The 22,793-nt window shown below is 60.5% G+C and overlaps 1 protein-coding gene across 6 annotated transcripts in view; it reads right to left on the bottom strand.

The window, feature by feature from the left end:
• The window catches only part of TAFA5 (TAFA chemokine like family member 5), a 168,515-nt gene that overhangs the window by 82,954 nt on the left and 62,768 nt on the right, over window positions 1-22,793 (bottom strand). The window contains exon 1 of one of the 6 annotated variants that reach the window (XR_005058136.2): window positions 17,895-18,689. The exons of 4 other annotated variants lie outside the window; for them this stretch is intronic. Coding sequence is in view for 1 of the 2 variants with exons in the window: in XM_037006759.2 (XP_036862654.1) it covers window positions 17,895-17,985 (91 nt within the window). In the remaining variant the exon portion in view is untranslated. Of the gene's footprint in view, window positions 1-17,894; window positions 18,690-22,793 lie in introns of those variants that run through there. One more of the 6 variants, XM_037006759.2, reaches the window with a different exon arrangement.

Below are 22,793 nucleotides of genomic sequence, written 5' to 3'. Positions count from 1 at the left end.
ATCTCTGGGGGAGCAGAGGCCGTCTCTGCAGCAGGCGGTGCGGGCAGCTGACGTCCACATGCGAGAAGTGTGCCCAGACGCAGGCCCACCGCCCTCACAGAGCCAACCCCGCCGGAGCCCTGACTGTCCTCCCCTCCTCCCCCCTCACCATTGGGCTCTCCGTGAGGACAGTGTCTGGCATGTGCAGTGGCTAGGCTCAGGCCCCTCCCTGGGAAACCACTTTGTCCAAGCCCTGGTCACTCAGCTCCCCCTGCCCCGTCTCTGAGCCTCCTACAGCAAGGCCCCTCCTCTCCTCTCCTCTCCCTGAGCAGGGCCAGGCCTTCCCACGCCTCCAGGGCACCCAGGCACTAGTATTTGCACTGAAGTCCACCTTGCCTACTGACCTTAGCTTACCCCTATACCTGCTCCCGGACAGTGCCTGGGGCAACTCCACAGCCAGACAGCTGCCCAGGAGAACCACCAAGGGCCCTAGAGCTGGCACGCTGTCCCTGTGGGTCAGACTTCCAAACTCACCCCTTTCTTCAGATGCCACCTGGGCGGGGGGCAGATAGAGGTGGGGATGTCACCCCACAGAGTCTCCCTCGTGCCCACAGCTGGTTCACTCGCTCCACCCAGACCCATCCTGCCTCTGGGTGCTGGGTGCAGAACCATCAACCCCACGCAGGCGGCCGCCCATCAGGTGTTGGGACACATTCTCTGAGGTCCCAGTGTGTGGACGTGAGGGTGGGGAAGTGTGTGAAGGGCTCCATCAGTGTGCCTGAGTCTGTAGCCCCGCCTTCTCTGGGGCAGGGGAAGACCACTGTCCACTGTTGGGGCTGTAGGGGCTGTCGGGGGGCTGTGGGGGCTGTCAGGGGCTGTGGAGAGTGGGAGGGGCCTCCCAGTAGACCCCCTCTCAGGACACACCTGCCCTTGGTCCTGGTGCCAAGCTCTGCACTTGGGAAATGAAACCTGATAGAATGATGCAAACACACAAGCCCCGCGCAGAAAGCAGCCAACTAGAGAAAATTAACTGGTGAATGGCATGGGCTTTCTTTGGACAGTGGGGAAACTTTTTACCTTCTTCATCATGAGCACGTCACACGTGTACCAGCAAGTGTGTTGGCATTGGCAGAACGGACAGGGCGCCTTCGGGTCCCAGCACCACGCTTCTCTTTACTTAACCTGCCTCCCCTTCCGGAAGGGATCTCGCAGGTCTGGTCCTGATGGCTCTGCCTTCCTCCCAAACAGCCACTCTCAAGAGCAGCTTGATTTATGTCCCCACTTTCTGCAGCTGAGGACCAGCACTCTACGATGACTTCAAATTAATCCCATCCACTTTCCTGGTGAGAATAAGTGCCTGCCAGACGCCACTCCTAAGGGGTATCCAGAATCAAGTCCATGATCAGAAAAGCAACTTGCAAACTGGGCGGAGAACACAGGGCCCCACTGTCCCCTGAAATGCAGGAAACGGGAGCCAGGGTCCTCAGTGTCCCCAGGCCCCCCAGGTTCCACCTGCGGCTGCTCAGACAGGCCTCCTGCCAGAGGAGGAGACCCCTGTGCAGGCGGTCAAGGCAGGAGTGATGCGGCCTCGTACCCAGGCCAGCAGAGAGGCCAGCACCTCAGCCAGCTGGTGGGGTCAGCTGTGTGTGCCCCTCGGCTCGGCATATACTGCTTTAGGCCACAGGCCAGGCTGGGGCACAGGGGCTCATACCTTCCTCGGAGGGTCCAGCCAGGTCCAGAAAGACAACCCTGGTGACAGCAGGGGCTTCTGGCCAAGGCACCTCTGAGCCCGCTTGAGGGACCAGCCCTGCCCAGCTCCCAGCTCCCGGGGCTCCTGGGCCCTACAGAGGCTCCCCGTGAGGCAGCCTGGGGAGAGGCAGGAGCCACCTGTGAGAGAGGCCCCCAGGCTGGGACACCCCAGAGGCTGCTGGACACCCAGCACCACTGGCCCCAGGAGGACAATGTTCTCCAGCCACATGGCCCTGGGGCCCAGCTCAGCTGGTGCTGCACCCACACTGCGTGGCCACCTCCGCCACGGGGACAGCTTATAGGCCTCTGACCCCACACCTCCAGTTCCCCCAGGACACAGAAGTGGCAGCCTTCGGGGCCCCAGCTCTGTGATACCCAAGCATTTGGCCAGATAGGCTCTCAGGTGCTAGTCCCACAGACCCACCCTTCAGCAGGTCTGCATGGGTACCTGTGAGAACCAGGAAGCCGCCACCAAGACTCAGTGAGGGGGAGGGGACACAGGGCCCTCTCAGATGCGGCCGTGATCAGTCCCACGCAGATCATGCCTGCAGCAATTTTCTGTAGTATCTATGTGGTAACAAGACTGTCCCAGGAGAGGGTGAGCCCCAGTCAGGACATGGTAAGCACCATGCAGGACAGCCACCACCACACAGAGTGACAGGGCAGCGGCTCTCAGAGAAGCAGAGTGACCACTGCCCACCTGGGGGCCCCATGGGCTGTGAGCACTGAGAGGCCCAGGGCTATGGGTGAGTCTGGGGGAGTCTGAGAGAGGCGGGAGCCGAGGCGCAGACACTCTGAGGGCTTGTAAGCTGCTGTGCGCTTGCACAAGGGGACGCTCCACTGGCACAGGCCCTGACAGAAGACTCAGAGCCGTGGAGTCAGCCACAATGAGCCCAGCCCGTGATGCAAAGCCACAGTGCGGAATACTACGCAGCCATGCAAAAGCCTGAGGCACTTCCAGAGGGCACTTTAAGGAACACCGCTAAAACAGCGAGCCTGGGAGCAGCTCTGTCAGGCTGCCACGTGTGTATGTGGGGGTGCATGTGTGCACACCTCAGAAGACAATGCATAGGAGCTGGAGACCATCGCAGTGGCGGCTGTACACCTGACAGCTGGGGCAGATTTACACTGCCGCCTGCAACTTCCAAATCATGTGTAATGTGAAGATGCCACCTGCTCAGATGCATGTGCGCACAGATCTAGATGGGGACACAAAGACGCACGTCCACCAGGTACTGGGCTGTGGGTGGTTCCTCCCTTAAGCAGAGGTTCCCAACTGGGAGAGGGCACAAGGGGCTGGGGCTCCCAGGCACTGCCATCACCATCAGCGGCTTCCAGAGGTGACCAGCCCTCGGTCACGTCAGAGCCGTGGTGCAAGCTGGTCAACACTCTGCCATCACGTCCTCTGTGTCTGCTACAAGAGCGCAGCCTGGATGGCAAAGGATGATGGTGGTGCCACGGCCAAGGACAGTGGGGAGCAGGGCCAGGGCCCCGGGACCACCTGGCTAAGAACAGTGGTGGACACGTGGGAACCTGGCAGGTCAGAGCTGGGCGGCTGCGGGCTTCCGTTACTCTCAGCGCACGAGCTCCAGCTCAGGACATGCACCCACACGGGACGACGCACTAAGGGGGAGGCTGTGGGGCAGGGGGCTGTCGGGGCTGTCTGCACCGTCTGCACCATTTCTCCGTCACCCTTAAAAGGACCTCAAAAATGAAGTCTGCAATTTTCTAAAGCGATAATACAACACTGTCCTTGTCCTTTGACCTAGTTGAGAACATGCCTATTTTTCATTGTGGTAAAATGCGTACAACTTCAAATTTACCATTTCAACCATGTTTAAGTGTGCCATTCATGGCACTGAGCACGTTCACATTGTGCGGCCAGAACTTCCTCGTCAACCCCAAACTGACACTGTCCCATCCCCCAGACCCTGGTAACCTCCAATCCCCTTTCTGTCTCTGGATGTGACCCCTCCAGGGACCTCGCGCGTGCAGGTTCACGCAGCTCTGGTCCTTTCATGAGCGGCGTATTTCACGGGGCGGAGTGCCCTCAAGGTCCACCCGTGTTATGCGTGTCAGAATGTCCATCCTTTTCAGGGCAGACTCATACCTGTACCCCCAACGTGTGCATTTACATTTTGTTTTCCTCTGCTCTGTCCCTGGGCAGAGCCTCTGAAACGTGCCTCTCCAAGGGGCCAGGAAGGCTGCTCTCTGCTCATCCCTGGAGATGGTGCCCAGGGCCCAGAGCTGCACGGCCTGTGGGGAGCAGAGAGGAGCGCGGTGCCCTTGGTCTCTCCCCACTCCACTCCCCCTTGCCTCCTTTGAAACAACTTCATCTCATAACTTTCAGGGAAACAAGTCTTCTAATCGGATGGAAACCCTCTCCTGGCACAGCGAGCAGCCTTCCTGTGGGCGGGCGGGCCTGCGGGGCCCTCCTGTGTGTCCGCTCGGCCACCCTGCGAAAGGCAGGCAGTGCCCCCAGGTGCATTTCAAAAGCTCTGGAACAGCCTTCCTGGACACAAAAGTTAAGAGTTAAGCAGTGATGCCACGAATTCCCCTGGAACGGAGCTCGGCTAGAGCAGGATGGGAGGCGACGCACGTCCTGTAAGAACGACAGAGAGCTGCGTCATCACACAAGGGATTTTGTTTGAGTAATTTTACCACTTAATGCAAGATACTACATATGAGAAGTTTTAATTTATTCCACTTGGAACTCAGCTATAGTTGCAGATGGTCTCCACTCTCAAAGGCTTAGGCCCTGAGGATGCTGGTGTGATTACCCAGCCCAGGGGACCTTCTTTGCTCCCAGAAGCACATGTGGGCGTGGGCACCTCTGCTGGCAGAGGCTGATCATGGTGCCGCTGGACCCAGCGCCCATCCCAACATATCACTTCTCATCCTCAATGTGCTGGGATGGTCCAGGGAGCGTCCACGGAACCCCACATGGCTCAGCTGGGCCGAGAGCAGCTTCTAGTTCCCCTGCCCAGCGACAGTCTCATTACTGTTGGCGGCTGCGTGCAGATCGGGGACCAAAATACATCCATCCCACAGCCTTTTCTGCAGGCAAGAACACCCGCTGTGGGCTGTGGGCCATGGGCTCCACCTGGAGCTACTGGGCGCAACTCTGATCACCTGCACGGGGGCCAGTCATCTGGGAACAGGGTGGTCCCCCGAGGGTAGAGCCGGTCTCCTTTCAAGGTCCCCAGGTGGTGCTGACCCCGGTAAGGCGTGAGGGGGACCTGTCTGCGGTTCGGAGTGATGGGCACACACAGCTCCGAGTAGGCTTGGGGCCCACGCCAGAGGGGGACACAGGCTCACTGCTCCACCCAGTCCCCAGCGCAAGGGGAGGCTGACTTCCAGACTTGCCAAGAAGGGGCTTCGCTCTCCCGGTGCCAAGGGGGCCGATCCAAGAGCCTTGCGGCCACCAGTCCGAGGGTGCACCTGGGGCGGGGGACCTAAGGGCTCCTTTGGGCAGGAGCAGACACGCTCGGGAGGGGACTTGGTCCCACTGGCCAACTCCACCCCAGGTTTGGTGCCAATCTGGAGCGAGTGTCCATGGGCATGGTGGCCAGAGATCCACACCACGAGGTCCAGCTGCCCATCTGCCCACTACCTAAACGTACTGATGGAGAACCTGGTTCATGGTTGACAGCAGAGAGTCAGAGCCTGCGGGTATAGCCAGGCCCACCTCAACCCGCTCCCCCAATGCCCAGAGAGGCACGAGGCGCTCGGAGACCAGTCGGCAGCCAGCAGGGATGGCGTCCCACTGAGGAGCCCTAGGACTGTGAGGAGCCGCTTGTCCCCAGGCTCCTACCTGGGTTCGGATGGACACATGCTCAGTGCTGCGAACCCATGCGCCCTGCAAGGCCCCGCCAGCCCCCACCCCAGCCCTCTGACTATTGGGAGGGTGTCAGGCACACAGAGGCCTGCCGTCTCCTGGACGTCCCGCAGCCCCCAAGGCCTGGACAGCTCTGCTGGTGCCATTCCTGCGAGCCCCGGGCCCGGGCAGGGACACATCCTTCACTCCAGGGACAGAGAGAGTCTGAGGGCCTGAGAGGGTCTGTGGCCCCCGGCACGGGGGCAGCAAGAGGCTTTTGTTTTCGGGCATTCACTGTAATCAGCCTCCTGGGAAACCACGGCTCCTTTAGAAAAGGACTTGAGTGGACGGGAAAATAACAGCAGGAACCGCTGAAGAGAAAGGTGGCGTGGCTGAGCACACGGAGGGGCCCCTCCCCAGGCCGCCCGGGGCCCTCCGCATCAGGCTGGGCGGCCCAGCCCGGGCAGTGGAACACGGGAAGGCACAGCCCGGCTGGGGGGGCCTACTGTGACCCCACTTACAGGCTGGGAAGGGAGGCCCAGGCTGGCCGGCCCTGAGGAGCCCCTGGGCCAAACACTCAGAACCAGTTCCCAGCGTGTGCAGCCCTCCAGGCTGGGGGTGAGGGCCAAGCGGAACTGGGAAAGCAGCGCAGCTCTGAGCAGCTGGCCCCATATGGCTGCTGACCTGCCCAGCCCTAGGCCCCAGCCCCAGTCGCCCCATCAGTCCACTTTCCTTGGCCCCTGGCCCAGCTGGCCAGCTCACAACCCGGGCTCGATTGTGGGGACAGCCATCTGCAAGGCTTTGGCTGTGCCAGTCCCCCTGCCTGAGAAACCATTTCCCCCGGCAGTGCCCACAACCCTGGGGCCCCTGGGGCCTTGCCCGACACTCCCTACCAAGACCTCAGTTTCCTGCCCGTGGAGTGGACGTCGGGCCGTTCCAGGTGCCCCCTCCACCTCTGTGGTCCTCCTCTCCAGCACCGGGGCGAACCAGTTCTGAGGCCCCCTTTACAGAGAGAACCCACAGGCTGCCAGCGACAGGAGAGCAGGCCCAGGCTGGCCTGCTCACAAGGGCTCGCTCAGGGGCGGGTGACAGATGTAGGTGACACTGCTTATGGGCGAGAAGTGGTGGCCCTGCCCGGGTTGGCTCTGGTCTCCAGGGGTTCTGCATGGGTGGCTCACAGCCACCATCCACCATCAGCTGTCAACACCCACCCCCGCATCCAGCAGGCTCCCGAGGTCCCCTTGGTCCAGGCCCCCGCGGGTGACTCTGCACACGGACCTGGTATCAGGATGGGCTCAGCCTGAGGGCCCGTACCCGGCAGGCCCTGGGCACCCTCCCAAGCTGCTGCCCGTGACTGGCCCCCGAGAACATGATCAGGACACTGGGGAGCTCTGTGAACACTCCCTGCACCTGAGTCTCCTGCCGGATTCCAGAAAGTTCTTTTTATAGTCAAGTCTTCACCCAGCACGGGACCTCCACCCAGGGGCTGGAGAACCAGCGTGCCAGCCCCACAGGTGGCCAGTGCGACAAGAGGAAGGGAGGAAGCAGTGGGCAGGAAGATGGGGGGCCACCACGTGAGGGTCCCCAGGCCATGTCAGAGGGAGGGTGGGTGGAGGGCGGCCCTGGCATGGCACGGCTGCAGCGAGGGCGAGACAGGTCAGCTCTGTGCACACCCGGCTCTGGGGTCCTGCCTGGGGGACTCACTTCTCCCTTACCACCACCCCGGGGACCTGTGTCATAGTCCCCCCTGATTCAGAAAGGGAAACTGAGGCACAGGGAACCCAAGTGCCCAAGGTCACAGGACCAGGAAGAGGAGGGTTGACACCTCCTGGGAGGCCCTGAGCTCCTGGACCATCACCAGGAGGACGGGGCGATCAGAGACTGGTCCCTGGACGGATTTTACCACTGGGTCCCATGCATGGCACAGGATGGAGGGAGACCAAGTGGGCAGGAGACTTCCAGGGGGCCCACCCAGAGCCCCTGCACACACAGGACCCACCCAGGACCCCTCGCCCTTGCATCCTGAGGTGCCCCCGCTGTGTGTCCAGGGGCACTTGCTCCAGAGAGGGGGTATCCCGGGGGCACTCAGTGGCTGAAAGGCCCTCAGAACCATACAGCTTCAGCCTCACCCTCCTCACCTCCAATCTCTGGGGGATGGTACATGGCGCAGGCAAGGGTCCTCTGCCCAGCACAGCCCTGGCAGGCTGCTGCCTATGGCTCTCGGCCTGTCCCCTCCCTGGGACCCCATGGCCTGCTCTTGTCCCCTTCACCTGGACCCTCCATGGTCATCTCCCACATCCCGCATCCCCTCCCTACACCAGCAAGAAATCTCCCTCCACAGTGAGGCCCCTCAGAGCCTTCCAGACCCGGCGGCGGCAGGGTCAGAGTAGCAGGCCTACAGGCTGCTGTCCAGATGTGCAGCTGCATCTGGCCTGCCAGCCTGGGAGCAGAGGACTGGGGAGCAGGACCTGAGGGCCACCTGTGCTCAGGCCTGGGGACCTCTCTCTCTTCTCAAAAGTACCAAAGCTCTTGTGGTGCTTTCCACCTAAGAAGACACAGTCTAGAAGTTTCCTCATAGAAAGGAGACACCATCTCTTCTCTGCTGCTCACACCTGCCTAGCAACAATGGGAAATTAACTCAATATCCAGAACTCTGCATTCTGTCCTCATTGCCAAGCCACACATTTAATGGGAAAGAGAAATATGCAGGGTCCAACCCACGCAAATTAATGTTTTAAGGATAAATCAGGGAAGAGAAAAATAATAAACATTAGAAATCCATTTTAATAGCATCCAGGCAACTGTTAAATTGGCAACAGCTGATTCCAACTGGAATCAGAACTGCCTGGGGGGAGGCCAGGTGTGTCAAATCGGTGTTCAGAGTTTCCTTAAAAGAAAAAAAAATAGAACTTCAAGTGGACATGTGCAGGCTGGCTCCCAGGGGGCATCATCCCAGGCCCAGGTGGTCGGCAGGCCTATGGGGTGGGTGGCAGAGACATGCCTAGAACGGCCCAGGACCCCTAAGCTCAGGCCGCCCCTCCGAGCAAAGAGCAGCCTGTCCCTGAGTGGGAGGAGCCTGCCGCCTCCCCCAACCACTTGCCTACAGTCTGTGCTGGCCACAGCCCCCAGGAGAACCCCAAAACAATGTGGGGCCAGAGGGGAATGGAGCTTGTTGCTCTAGGACCTGCGAGCCTGGCGATGGCGTCAGTCCCAGTGCCTGGTGCATCTCTCCTGCCCCCACGTGCTGAGCGGGACAGTGACCCCCAAAGATGGGTCTATGCGGAACCTCCGAGGGTGCCTTATCTGGAGTAGGTATCCTTGCAGACCCGGCAGAGGGTCTCCAGATGAGACCATCCTGGGTTGGCGGCGGGGGTGGGCAGGGGACCTGAATCCAAAGACCCAAGTCCTCCCGGGACAGAGGAGGGAGATCTGAGATGGGGACAGAGGCAGTGACTGGCGATGCAGCCACCAGCCAAGGACCCCAGGAGCCCCAGGAGCAGGCCAGAGGCTAGGAGGACCCTGCCCCAAGGAGCTAGCCTGCTGACATCCCGGTCTAGACTTCCGGCATCCAGAGCTCAGAGACCATGTCTGTCTCTTAAAGCCAGCCCCAGTTCGGGTCCTTTGTGACGGCAGCCCCAGGGAGCTGGGGCACCACCTCTCCCTGCCCAAGTCCACTGCGGAGCCCATGTTCCTCTGCCCAGGGCCTCTTTGTCCTCAGCTGGCCGGGACACCTGGGATGGGGCCACGGCTCCTGAGTGCAGGCCTGCGATGAGCCCCCACACCTGCAAACCCTCTGGAGCTCCTGCCGCCCGAACGGCCTCCCCACCACGGCTCCTCGGCTCAGCCAGGCTGCCGCACCTGGGGCTCAGCACGTGTTCAACAAGTGTTTTCAGACAGCGCCGCATCCCCACCTGGATCCACCGCACACCCGAGTCACTGTACTGCTGAAAAGAAACCCTCCATCTCTCTGTAAATGGGAACCAGTGCCTTTGCCATAAATAGAAGGTAACCATAAAAATAAACAGGCCACTATTAAAATGAAAAATGCCCGTCCACACCCTGCATAAAGCCATCTTGTATGCCAACCGCTGTAGGTGCCCTCACTTGGGAAATGCTGAATTCATGCATGGAGGTGGGGTAAGCATTTCCAGGCTGTCCACCCCAACCCCAGCCTACCAAGAAACCGGCTTCTGCCTCAGCCTGCAACTCAGCATCCTCACTGCCTGGGTCCACACGCCCCAAGGGAACCTGCTGCAGATGGAGAAAGAGGCGGGGAGCGGCACCTGTGCCCTCCCGAGGGCATGCTCCCTGGAGCCCCGGCACAGGCCAGACTCCGAGTGGGGGTGAGCCCATTATTTGGGGGAGCCCCATCAGTTTCCTGGAGCTGCTGCAACACACACCGCAAACCTGGAGCTTAAGTGGTCAGAAGGACATTCCTTTTCTTGGGATCCCAGAGGCCAGCAGTCCCTGGCCAAGGTGTCTGTGGGGCCATGCCCCCCTGCAGGCTCTGGGTGTGGGCTGGAGGGTCCTTCCTGAGCCTTCCAGCCCTGGGGGCCTTAGGTGTCCCTTGGCTTGTGGCCACATCCCTCTAGCCTCTCTACGAGGATGTTGTCACTGGGTTTAGGGCGAACGCTCACCCAGGACGGTGTCATCCTGAGATCCTTACTTAAACTGCATCTGCAAAAAGCTGCTTCCAAATCAGGCCGCAGGTTCTGGGGGCTTGTTTGTGGGGGACCCCACCTGCTGCATTTCTCATGAGCACGTACTCCAGCACCTGCTTGGCCCCTTCCTGTGTGCGAACCTGCTGAGTCCACCCACTCCCCAGAGCACAGCCCGGGCCTGGCATACAGCAGGCACTCACTATGTGTGTGCCCAGCTGTGGCTGGCCTGTCTAGCAAGGTTGTCACCGAGGCAACCAGCCCTGGGAGTGTGGCTCGGCTCTGCTGCTGTGCAGGCACTCCCCAGGGACAGGAGGGCTGAGGGCTGTGTGGGTCTGCACAGTACAGAGCTATTTATAAGGTCTGGGCTCCTCCCTGTGAAGCCAGTCAAGGGCCTGCTTCACTGCCTGTGAAATGGGAGAGAGGTGATGGCTAATAAAATCTGCTTTCTCCAGGTGGAAGCCAACTTTGAAGGGCGTGCATTTTAAAGGCTCACGAGCCCCTGTAAATATTCAGCGACCCCGGTGCATGTGTGCAGGCTGGGAGGGGTGTGATGCAGGGACCCCAGCCAGCGTCTCCAAGGGCAGCATACTTCCTAACCTGGAGTCTTCCAGAACCACCCTCCCAGCCTGAGCTGCCATCCCAGAGGCAGTGGGCAGGGCAGAGGGATGCCCCCACTGAACATCCAGCCTGGGGCCCCTGCAGGATGCCAACGTCAGGCCAAGAGGTGGGGCCCAGAGCAGCTGCTGACCCCTGGAGGTCAGCTCAACCCATGTGCCTTCACCCTGAGGCCCAGGCAGGTGGGGACACAGGGGACAGATACCTGCCCTGCCTGAGACCTCCATGGGCCCCTTCCTACAGGGCAGCCCAACCCCAGCTTGGCTTTCTAGAACGTGGCAGCTGTGTTCTCATGCCAGCTTGGGGGAGCGGGGGCTCTGGGCACAGGGTGGGCACACCTAGGGCCTTAGCCAAATCTGTCCTTCCTCAACGGTGAGGTCATAAAACCACCACAACCTCCTTGCAAGGTGGATGAGGACCACACCCACATAGGGTGACTGCTGAGGGCACCAGGCCCATCTCTGCCCTGACACCCCTGTTCGGGCCCAGTGGCCTCACAGTCCCTCTGCAAAGATGATTCTCTGCTTTCATCTCAAGGCCCACGCTGACCCCCGGGCACACTAGGGACCAGTCACCTCCTGGAGAGATCTGCCCTCTACCCTCACCCCAGGCTGCTGCCTGCCTGCTCTTGGGGTACCCCATTGGGGAGCCCATCTCCGCTGGAGCCCCACAGTATGTACTCATGGAGCTTGGCCCATGGAAGCTTCTGGTGCGGCCTGCTCCCCTGCCAGAGCACCACAGACTCAGACGAGGAGACCTCCAGCCAGAGGAAGACATGGGAGCTGAGCCAAGGGCCCCAGCAGACCCCAGAACTCAGTCTGGGGACCACTGCGGGCCACCCAGGGTCACCCAGCTGGGTAAGGCTGTGCAGGTGGCTTCATAGACATCACATGACCCAGAAACCAACCAGAATGGACAGGTGGGAAGCGGATGACCCAGGCCTGGAGGGATACCCACCTCTTCCCCATGCCCACTCCGAAAATGGTGGCCCTGCTTCCAGCCCCCGGCCCACAGGCCCAGGACGGACACACCCACCACCTGGAAGGGGCTGGCTCCTCAACTTCTCACCAGCTCACTGCTAGGCAATGTGGTGGGTTGACAGCAAGGTCCTCCCACATCCCACCCCCTTGGTGCCCAGCTTGGCAGGCAGCCAGCAAGCCTCCCTCCCTGCCTGCAGCCCTGGGCCACCCTCGTTAACAGCACCTGCAGCTCTGAGGCTGGCACTGTCCCCTAATATCAGGGACTAAGTACCAGCTGGAAGGAGCAGGTGGATTCCGGCTACGCTCCAGACCCACAGGTCCTCGGAGAGATGACGACCCCGCCGTGAATGGGCCTCCCAGCACCCAGAAGTCTGGGGCCAGGCCACTGGGCTTTCAGTGCACACACCTGCTTCCAGCTCTTTCTGGGGCCCCTTCCTCCAGGACTCTGGCAGGTCCAGAGTGAGCCTGAGTGGACTGGGATTATCCCCCCGTTCCTGCTGGTCCTGGGGCTCTCCTTTCGTTTTGGGGAGCCCCTCCCTGTGGAGAGGGTCCCGGAGGCCCTGGCAGTCTAGTCAGGGAGGGCACAGATGCGCTGGTAGAGCCCTCAGGAGGAGGGGCCAGCCTTGGCCCGAGGCCTCCCAGACTGAGAATCAGCTGGAAACAGGAGCTGGATACAAGGCGCGGGGAGTGGGGGTGGGCTCAGCACCTGGAGGCCGCTCCATCGGAGAGACCAGCTAACTCCCCCTCGGTAAGCATGTCCGGGACTGACGTCTGCTCCTGGCAACCTGAGCCCACCTCCACCCGCCTAAGCACCGGCCGGTCTCTGCGACATAACTGGGGCATCGTCTGCCCACGTGTCGGATTCTCAAGCACAACCTGACAGAAAGTCACAGCCACCCTAAACTTTGGCTTCTACTGTCCTTCCCATCCTGCCCAAGAGGAGACGGAGGATCCCAGTGACCTGCCTGATAGCACCCTGCAGTCCGCTTTCCTAATCCCAAAGGCCATTTGCACAGGCGTGTATGAACCTGACCCAGGCACGGGGTCTGCAAGGCAGGCGTGCAGAGCACGGGAGAAGGTAGTGCAGCAGGCCTGGCAACTCGGAGCTGCAGTCCTGCCTTGGGGGTCCACGCAGAGAGAAGGAAGCGGGAGCTCATGTCGCAGCTGTCCTACTGCACTCTGTGCCCTAGCTGGGCCTTACCTGTGAAAATATACCTTCCACAGGAGGCCTCTCTGGGTGTGTGGAAACTTCCAGAGATGCTCAGCCTGGCACAGTATCAGGTACAGCGGATAGAACGGCACGGACAGAGAAGTAGATGCGGTGGCCTCACCCTCAGCCTCCCATACTCCAGGCACACGGCTGCAGGCACACACACACGTGTGTGTGTGTGTGTGTGTGCATGTGTTTTTACAGGCCGTGTGCCTGCTTGTGGATGACCGTGTGCGTGCGTGCCTGTGTGTATCTGTGTGGGTACACGTGTGTGTGAGTAAGGGCTATGGCTGCTCCATATCTCCCCAGAGAGGCCAGGTATGGTAACAGGTCAAGTCTAGGGAAGGAAGAACTCCAAGGGAGCAGCAGATCACCTTGCAGTGGGGCAGTGCACACAGAGGTCACTCATCCCAGAGGAGCCCTGGGTCTACTCATTAACGGGCATGCACAGCAGCCACGTGTTATGTGCATGTGTCCCTGTCCATGTTACAGAACCCTGAATAGGTTTCACACACGTTTACATGTTCACTTATTTGTAGGGATGTTCTTGTCTGCCTTGCTCCCTAACTGAGTCAGCTTCATGGCATATTTCACTCCCAGTGCCTGTGGACAGTGCCACGTGCCTGGAGATGGGCAGACTGCTGAGCAGGGTCCTCAGATGGTCTCCTGCATGGCTCTCAAATGCCACTTTTGGGTGGGAAGCAAGGTGGGAGGCTGATGGGCTTCCGGTGAAATTCGTGGGAAGTCAGCCTGAGTCGCGGCCCTCCTGTGTGTGCACACGGGCTTGGCAGGCCCAGTCAGGGCGCCAGCTCTTTGGGGTGTTCGGGGTCCAGGCGTCCACCACGCATGCAGTGAGCCATGTCACCTCTGAAAAGTCACCTCCATTAATGGTCCTTTTATGGTTTAATTTTATAGCTGTCAGACACTCAGCAATGAGATTCCCATTATGGTTAGTGTGGGTTTTATTTAGATTCTGTGTCACACAAGAAAAGATAGTAAATAATGATAAAGGAGCGGTTATTTTTAATGCCTTTCCCATCCCATCCCTCCCCAGCAGCCATTCACACTTACCTGACTTTTCAGAGCCTGCAGAGGGCCGGGAAGGGCACCCTGGTTGGGCCCCTCTGTGCCAGCCCAGGGACACAGAGGGAAGTCAGTGGCCAGGTCCCAGGCTGGGAGCCGGCAGCCCTGAAGTCAGGGTTGGGGTCCACGAAGCAACGGGGCCATGTGCATTTGTAGCCCAGGGCTCTGAACTCCTCTCCTGAGACACTGCTCGGACGTCACCAGCTCAGGCAATGGAGCTGGGCACAGAACTGCCCAGGCCGGCCTTCCCCCTAGGTGCTTCACTAAGGGTCCCCCAGCCCCGCCCAGCCCACGGTGGGATGCCTGCAAGCCCCCGCCTCACTGATGCCTCTGGGACATGAGCCTGTGCGCTACAACTGGGGTGACTTTTTGATTCAGCAAACATCTCTGGCAGACTCCTAGGAGCTGGGAACTGTGCTATATCAGTCCTGGGTTCTCTGTCAGTGTTTTTTCACTTTTAAAATGAACTGATGGATACAACAGACATATTAACACTGCATTCTGTTCATCTTGTGACATTACAGCAATTAAAGATGAGCACACAGAGCTGGCAATTCCTAGGAGGCCATTAGGGCCTTTCTGGGGTTAGACATGCCCTTCCCAGAGATGAGTTCGCAGCATTATGTTTCACTTCCAGAACAGCTAGCCAGCTAGCTAAACAGAAGTTGAATCCTGTTCCTCAGTCAACAGTCTGCCCTCAGAGCAGCCAGTGAAGACAGGGAGACTCAGAGAGCACCTCTGCAATTAGGGGAACACAGCAAGGGCAGCTGGACATGCCTGCAAATCCCAGGTTCTCAGCAGGAACCCAGAGAAGATGCTAACACATGCTCACCCATCCCTCACACCCCTGCCACCAAAAGGACTGAGACGATAGACTTGAACCTTGAATCCACATCTCCAGGGAAAATACCGGGTTGCCCTTCTGCTCACAAAGGAGAGCAGGGCCCAGACACTTCCTGGCCTGCCAGTACCTCCTTCGGATTCCAAAGCCCCAAAACCTTGCCACCCAAGAAGCCTAGCCCATGGGGCATCATTCTTCACATCTCTCTGCTTCATGGTACCTTTTCTTCCTGGTTATATTAAGCATCAACACGAAAGCCACTAGTCTGAGCACAGTGCTATAATCTGTCAAGTGATTGAAAGATGGGAGAAAAATATCTTAAAGTCTTTGGAAAAGGTAGGTAGAAAATAATTGTGTAATGCTAGCTGTTTCCTTACGCCTGTGCTCCAAGGTAAACACAAGCAGATGAAGGAGTGTCTTCACCCTGCCCTTCCCGGCACCCACGGCCTTGTGTCCCTACCCACGGGGCTGTTTCAATCCAGGTTCCCAAGTGCCTTGATTCAGACTGTAGTTCACAAACACAGGCAACTGCACGCCACCTTCAGAAGCCAAAGACAGGGTTCTCGCTTCTCAGGGGAGGGCCAGGGTGTCATCAGGGGCGAGCAACAGAAGGTCCCCACAGCCGCACTGTGGCTGTGCCTGGGGGGCTCTTCCCTGGCCCTCTGGCTGCCTGGGCCAGGCGTGAGGCAGTGGGCAGGACCACGCTTACAAAGAACAGCCCGGGAACAGCTGCGGTTTGGGACCACTGGACGCCTCTCCCCACTCACAGCCTATTCATCTTCCCTAGCGCTGGGAAACAAGCTGGCCAGAGGGGGACGGGTTAGCCACATGGCAAAAGGTGACATGTGGACAGACAGCTCCCTGTGTCCCCTGCTCCACCACTGAGAACACCAGCTTCAGGGGACCGACGATTCAAACAGCTCATTCACACCCATCTGCAGACACCACCGAGTCTCGCTGGTCTGCCCGCCCCCCTTGCCTTCTCCCTCCCGCCTTCTGGCCAGCATGTCCCCGAGGAGAGGACCCAGGCCCGCAGCTGGCTAGCCAGAAATGCACCCCTGTGTCTCCCTTGGCACCAGGGTTGGCCGGCCACCCCCAAGGGCCAGCTCCAAGGAGCCACGGTACTGCTCCTCTGTCCCCACGCAGTAAGGCCTCTGTCTCTGGGTGGACAGACCAGACTTGCAGGAGCCCTGAGGGCTGCGTCGGCAGGCACAGATCCCCCGGGGCTGCTGAAAGACACTGCTTCAGAGCGTGCCCTGCTCCCGGCCCACGCCCTGCCTGCGCAGCCCGCGCCGCCTCTCAGGACCCTGACATGCATGTGTCCCCTCTGGAGACATGCCGAGGTTTCTGGGAAGAGCTCTCAGTGACCCATCAGCAATCACGCTGCACCCCATGAGCAAGGTTATTCACTGAAACCCGGGCCCACCCACACCCAGTATCTTCCAGACCAGGGGATGGAAACTCTTCCCTCTTAAACCAAAAACACTCGGAGCCTCAGGAGGACGGCGGCGGTGTCCCCCCCAAGACACCAGGACCGATGAGTTCCCGCTGGCAGTGGAATGGTGTTCAGCCACACTGACAGAGCCCCCAGCTCTCTTACTAAAGCACAGCTTTAAAATCAGGGGAAACGACCCCAAAGCAGAGAACCCCAGCACGGCCTGGCACTTTGACCTCAGAGAGAAGCAGCGAGACCTCACTGGCTCCCATTTCAGAACGTGTGCCCCAAAGGGGCAAGATAAGCATGGAGGGTAAAGAACATACAGTCTGAACAAGGCCTCGCTGCAAGGAACCCCCTGGCTGCTCAATGGGGTCCAGGGTCTTCTGGCAGAGGACACAGCCGAGAACAGCCCTCTAGGGACATGGCAGCTCCAGGGGACAGAGCCACCCACTCCTGAAGCAGGTTGGTGAGCTGGTGGGCAGGTGGGCTGACCCTCGTGGAGCTGGCCAGGCCTGCAACAAAGCCCGGGGACAGCCACCGTTCACTTCAGGGCCTGGACGCAAAACCAGGGGAAGGAGATGGACACCGGGCCGAGAGTGGAGGTCATGGGCCTGGGCTGGCCTCCCGCACCCACCTCCTTCCCCAGGAGCCAGCAGCAGTTCATCAATTAGGCAAGGAAGCCGCTAAACATCGCAAACCCTTCCTCTGTGGAGCCCAGAGCTTATGACAATGTGCCTACATTACGGGCCCGGCTTCCTCCTGCGCTCAGTGCCTCCTTCCAGCCCAGGGAGCGCCAGGCAGTGCTGGCACAAGGTGCCTGATGACAGGACAGCGGGTGCGACTCCAGGCCCCCAGGGCCTCCGTCAGCTGTTCCGCGAAGGCAGGCCAGGCGGAGCACAGAGTGTACCAGGCTGAGCTCCAGGAGTTCCTGGCGCAGGGACTAGCAAGTTTCCAGGAGTGCCCACCCAACCATACAGGCTGTGCGCTCCGGCTTGGGCCCTGGGCAAACAGCTCCCGGGCCCCCGAGACCTCCCAACTTCCACAGTGCGACCACTAACGCGGACACCTTAACCAAGTTCCGGGACAGGATCCGGGGGCCCTGCGTTCTAGCTGGCACCAGGAGGACGGGGGCGCAAACTTGGTGCGGGGCTGGGCGCTCTGGAGCCCAAGTCCCCTGTACGCCCAGTCCACGGCCCCGGCCTCCCCTGGGCTCCCGGCGCCTCGGCCCCGCGCCCGCCCCGACTCGCCAGCATGGAGCGCGGGTGCCATCTACCGAGGGCCGCGCGGAGCGGGCGGGCGCCGCTGCCAGCGAGCCGTGCGGGGCAGGGGACGGATCCGGCAGCCTCGGCGAGGGTCCCGTCTCCGGCGGCGCGAGAGGCACCGAGGCCGCCGCCCCGCCCCCTCGCCACCGGCCGACTGGGAGCTCCGGGCGCGGAGGGTCCGCAGTGGCACCCGGAGCGGGCTGCGCGCGGCGGCACTGGCGGCCGCAGGCGCTGGAGGCCGGGAGCCGGGGACCATTACCTGCTTTCGGGAACTGCGCGTGGATCAGCAGCACGACGAAGCAGCAGAGCGCGGCCCCTGCGAGTGCCCAGAGCGCCTTCAGGAGCTGCATCGCGGAGCGCCAACGCGGCCGACGTCCCCGAAGTCGCGCAGCGCGGGTCCGGGCGCCGCATCAGCGCCCCGCCGGGTGCAGCCGCCGCGGCCGCCCGCTCGCGCCCTCCATCCGCCGCCGCCGCGCTCCGCCGCGACTGGAGCCGCCACTCCGGGAGGCGGCGGGTGGCTGCGCGGGCAGGGGAGGAGGGGCGCGCGGGGGGCGCGGGGAGGGGAGGGGCGGGGGCGGGGAGGTCAGCACCGGGGCTCCCGCCACGGCGGCCGCAGCTCCGGCCGCCCGGCCACCATCGCGGGCTGCGGGGCGCCGGGGGGCGGCCGCCGCGGCCCCATGAATCAGCCCCGCCGCCGCCCCCGGAGCCGCGCCGCCAGCAGGGCCCGGACGGCGGATTGCGCAACGGCGGCGGCGCGAGGGCGGGGGGGTGTCCCGCACGGTCCCGGGCCTCCGCCGCTGTCGCCTCCTCGCCTCCGCCGCGCTCGCTCGGGCCCGGGGTTCAGGGGGCTGCGCCGCCGCCGCGGAGGGCCAGGCCCGGGGCCGGGGCTGCGCGCAGGAAGCGGGGCTGCCGCACCATCGCCGCGCCGGGGCCCGCGCGCCCGGCCGAGCCCGCCGCGATCGAACTTGCGCGGCCTGGGGCCGGCAGGCCGGTCCCCCCCGGACGGTGCCGGCCTCCGCGCTCCCCAAGCCCGCGCCCCCGCCGCTGCGGCCGTACGAGGCCCGGCCCGGCGCTTCCGCGGGCGGCCCGCGCGGGCCGGGCGCTGCCGGGGCCGGGCCCGCGCGGGTGCGGGTGCCGGTGCTGGCGGCGGCGGTGGCGGCCGCGCCGACAGGTGGGGTCGGCGACGCTGCGCGCCTCGCCGCCCGCGGGACGCCGCTGCTCCGGCCCGGCGGCGCCCGCCCGCTTGCTCGGCTCGGCCTTTCCGGGGAGGCGGCGGGAGAGGTTGCGGGAGGCCGGGCCCGCGCGGCGCTCGGACTCCGGCCCGCGCCCGCCGCCGTCTGCACTCCGCCCGGCCCGCCGAGCTGCCGATGCGCACTGGGCCGCGGAGAGGACCCGGGGGACCCCCGCCGCCCTGCAGCGCCCCCGCCTGGCGCGCCGGCGGGTCAGGCGGGGCCGGTCCAGCCGAAAACCGCGGGTCGGGCTCCACCTAGGTGTGCAGGGGCCTCACTGCAGAGCCGGTCACGGCGGGTGCCGGAGCGGGGCGCTGGCGGCCTCCAGTATGCCCAGCCTCCTCGCCCCCCATGGCCCCTGGAAGGGCGGGGGGCACACTGCTGGGGCATTGCCGCTGCCCAGGCCCAACCCGCGTTTGGTCCTGAAAGTCACACCTCTGTCTGGAAACACACACACACACACACCCTGGTGAATGACACCCCGCGGGCCAGCTGCTATGCACCCAAGCACGTGGGCATGCAGTAAATGCCTAGGGGCTGCTCCAGATGGGGCAGAGGGCGCCCTCCTGCCTCGGCCTCTGCACAGCATCTAGGAAGGGCCAGCATTTGCTTCTGGCCAGGTTTCCTCTCCACCCACACTCCAGGGTGGGCGCATCAGGGTCCTTTTCCGAGTGGCTCCCAAGCCCAGAGGCTGGCATGGAGACCTCAAGACAGTTTTGTCTGAATGGAAATTCAAATACCCAGCTAAGCGCTTTGGGTGGGGTCAGCGTAGACCCTCTCCCTGAACCTACTCACAGGCCTGTGTGGGGTCAGGGTGGACAGGACGGCCCCCTGGTCGCTGGCCTTGGGAGTGTGAGCCAGGCCGGGGAGTGCAGTGCGGGGCTTCACATGAAGCCATTTCCCTCCTGCACACAAATCCATGTGTCTGAAGGGCGAATGAGGCCAGACCTGGACAGGCTCTAAGAGGTCACATAGGACATATCCTCAGTGTCCACACATGGACACTGAGGGCCACAGAGGCCTGGACACAGGCACCAGATCCAGAAACGACAGGCTGCCAAGACTAGCACCACACTGGCTGCTGACACCCCCCGCCTGATTCTGCAGCGCTCCCACCCTGCCACAGCGGGGCCAGCTCCCCGGCAGCCCCGCACCTCTGGCTGCACAGCTTCCCAGGCCCTACACTGCCCTCCGATGCTGTCCACAAGACAAGAAGGCCAGGACCTCGCCCTCACCTGGAGGTGTGGCCGGCCTCACACCAGCCAGGCACTCAGGCCCCGGGGGTGGGGGGACGGCACCTTGCCGCACGGCAGCCCTTTCTGAAGCTCCGGGGCCTGGAAGGTCCTGTATCTGTGCTGCAGCCACTCGGGGAACCAGCCTGCCTAGAGCTCAGAGCCTGACCTCCACCAAGGTCGTCGGCCCGCATTCCTTACCTGGAGCTGAGCTCTCCGCCTTGGAAGGCTTACGGGTCACCAGGTGCTTAGTATACACACACACCCAGGATCCCTGAAGGGACCTCAGTCAGGAAGCAAAGCCCACCTCTGCCATCCTGTGTTCTAAATCAGGTGTGTGGTATTTGAAATTTTGAAAATCGAAAAGTATTCTAAATTCACCAGGGGAACTTTTAAAAACTAGCCATTTGGAGGATCCTTCTGTAAAGAGAGTTAAAGAAAAAGAAGTCCATAAAGAGAAACATGGTGTGAATTTATTTTCAACAGATGGAACAGGAGGGCCCGGGCACCGTGCTGTGGGGACCAGAGCATCTTCCTCCAGGCACTGAGACCTACTAGTCAACGCGTGTGGCGCTGCCTGTACCCTTAGAAGAGGCAACAGGAAAATGGAGATCCCGTGGCAGGTGCCCATGAGAGTGGCTAACGGTGCCAACCACAGAGGCCCCAGGTGCCCCTGGGGTGTCAGTTCAGAGTGGCAGAGTGAGCGCCAACACTAACCTCGGGAGGTGACCTCCAGGGTCTAACCAGAAAGATGTTTTAAAAAACGATCAGTGATCATGGTGTCAGGAATCATGAGTGAGGACGATCTGCAGGCCAGGAACAGGGGAGTGCGGGGCCAGTCACTGGACGGAAGAGAAGGGGCTGCAGCTGAAGTTGGATGTGCTGGCGTTCCCCGGGCAGCACCTGGGATGCAGCCAGGCCAGGCACTCGCCAGGTGGGTGCTCCGTGGAAAGAGCTGGGTTGGTTTGTACTCCCCACTCTTCATGAAGAACTGCTGTCACCAGGTGTGGCTGAGGCCAGAGTTGGAACACAGTCCAAAGAAAGAGGTGACTTCTGCCTGGGAGGGTGCCCAGAGTGCTGGAGGTGTGACCCTGGATGGGGGAAATGTGCATTTTGTTGAATGACATTGCCTTCAGGTGGGCATGTAGGCAGTAAACACAATAGTTTAGGTGTAATTATGATTTCGTCATAACAGAAGATTGCAGGGGTCTTTGTATCACATTCCAGTTCTTACAGCTATTGCAGAATATAGTTTATATTCACCCTTACTTCAAATTACAGTTGTCCCACTGCCAGATATTTTTATTTAAAGTTTAATAACAAAGAGAACATATTACTATATCAAAATAGATTTTCCAACATTTGACAAAACTGCACTTGATCTAATTTGGTTTTCTTGGTGAGCTTACATATTTTCACGTTATTCTGAGAAGGGGTCCACAGGCTTCACCCAATTGCAGGAGCAAGTCTGGGAACCCCCTGCTCTGCTGAGATGGTGAGAGTCAGAGAAAGATGCAGAACAGAGTAGAGTGGAGCTCTCTGGCCATGCACAGCAACAGGCCCAGGAAGTCAAAGGTAGGGCAACCCCCTGGGGGCAAATTGCGCACATGCATGCACGCGTGTGCACACACACACACACACACACACACACACACACACACACACACACACATACACACACTGTAAAGCCCGTCAGCATCAGGCCAGTGTGGGACCTGCTTGCCCAGTGGCTCCATCACCACTTCCAAGGCTGCCCATCCGTCCACACACCCTGCCTGTTCCCAGACAGCTTATGGTCAGCTCTTCCTGTCGAGCAAGGAGCCTGTGGGGCGACACAGGACAGAGGTGACCCTCGCTGACCAGCAACTGTGCCACCTCAATCTTTACTCCTGTATAATATTTATTCCTAGACAAACTTTATTTCTGTATGACCTTTATTCGTGGCAGTTTGGACCACGAGGGATTTGCAGAAAGGCAGTGACATGACCAAGAGGGAGGGCCCAGGACATATACGCTCCCCACTTGACCCAGCAGGTGAGGGCCAGAGATCGTAAATGAGTCCAGGAAAAGTAAAAGAGTAACAACAATAATTCTAAGTAGCATCATTCCCAAAGAAATTTGAGAGAAGTTTTCAGTAAATGAAAGTCAGGTACTGTGGTAGAAAGGAAAAAGAGAATTAGAAGGCTTGGAAAAGACAGTGGCTGACTGATGTCAAGCTACAGGGCAGGGACTGCAGAGAGAAATGGGCAAGCTCAAGAACCATGCCTGGGAAATAAAGTCACACACATCCTCAGGACAGACAGCAAGCAGAAAGAAAGACAGATACAGCCTCAAACATGCAGGGTGTATACTGGGTGTCAAACTTTCATTATTAGAAATTCTAAAGGAAAAAAAGTGACAAAGAGGAGGAAATCGTCTAACACATGAGCATACATCTCCAGACTGTAGGGCCCAGCACATTCTGGACAGACCTAATGGGCAGATCTAGACCCAAATGATGCAAGATATTCTTAAAAGCTTGTAGAATAAAAACAACACCGCCAACAGGTAAATGATGGTCTATGAAGTCAGAATTAAACTGACCCTGGACTTTTCATTAACCACACTGGCATCCAGGGGCATGGGACCCGGGTCTCTTAAGATCTGATGGAAAAGGAATGGCAGCTAGCTCTTTATACCCGGCACACTACCAACAGA

The sequence above is a fragment of the Manis javanica genome, chromosome 10 (genome assembly GCF_040802235.1).
Source record: "Manis javanica isolate MJ-LG chromosome 10, MJ_LKY, whole genome shotgun sequence".
NCBI classification, from domain to species: Eukaryota; Metazoa; Chordata; class Mammalia; order Pholidota; family Manidae; genus Manis; species Manis javanica.
Note: the sequence above shows the minus strand (reverse complement) of the source record. Positions and strands in the feature narration are given on the sequence as shown.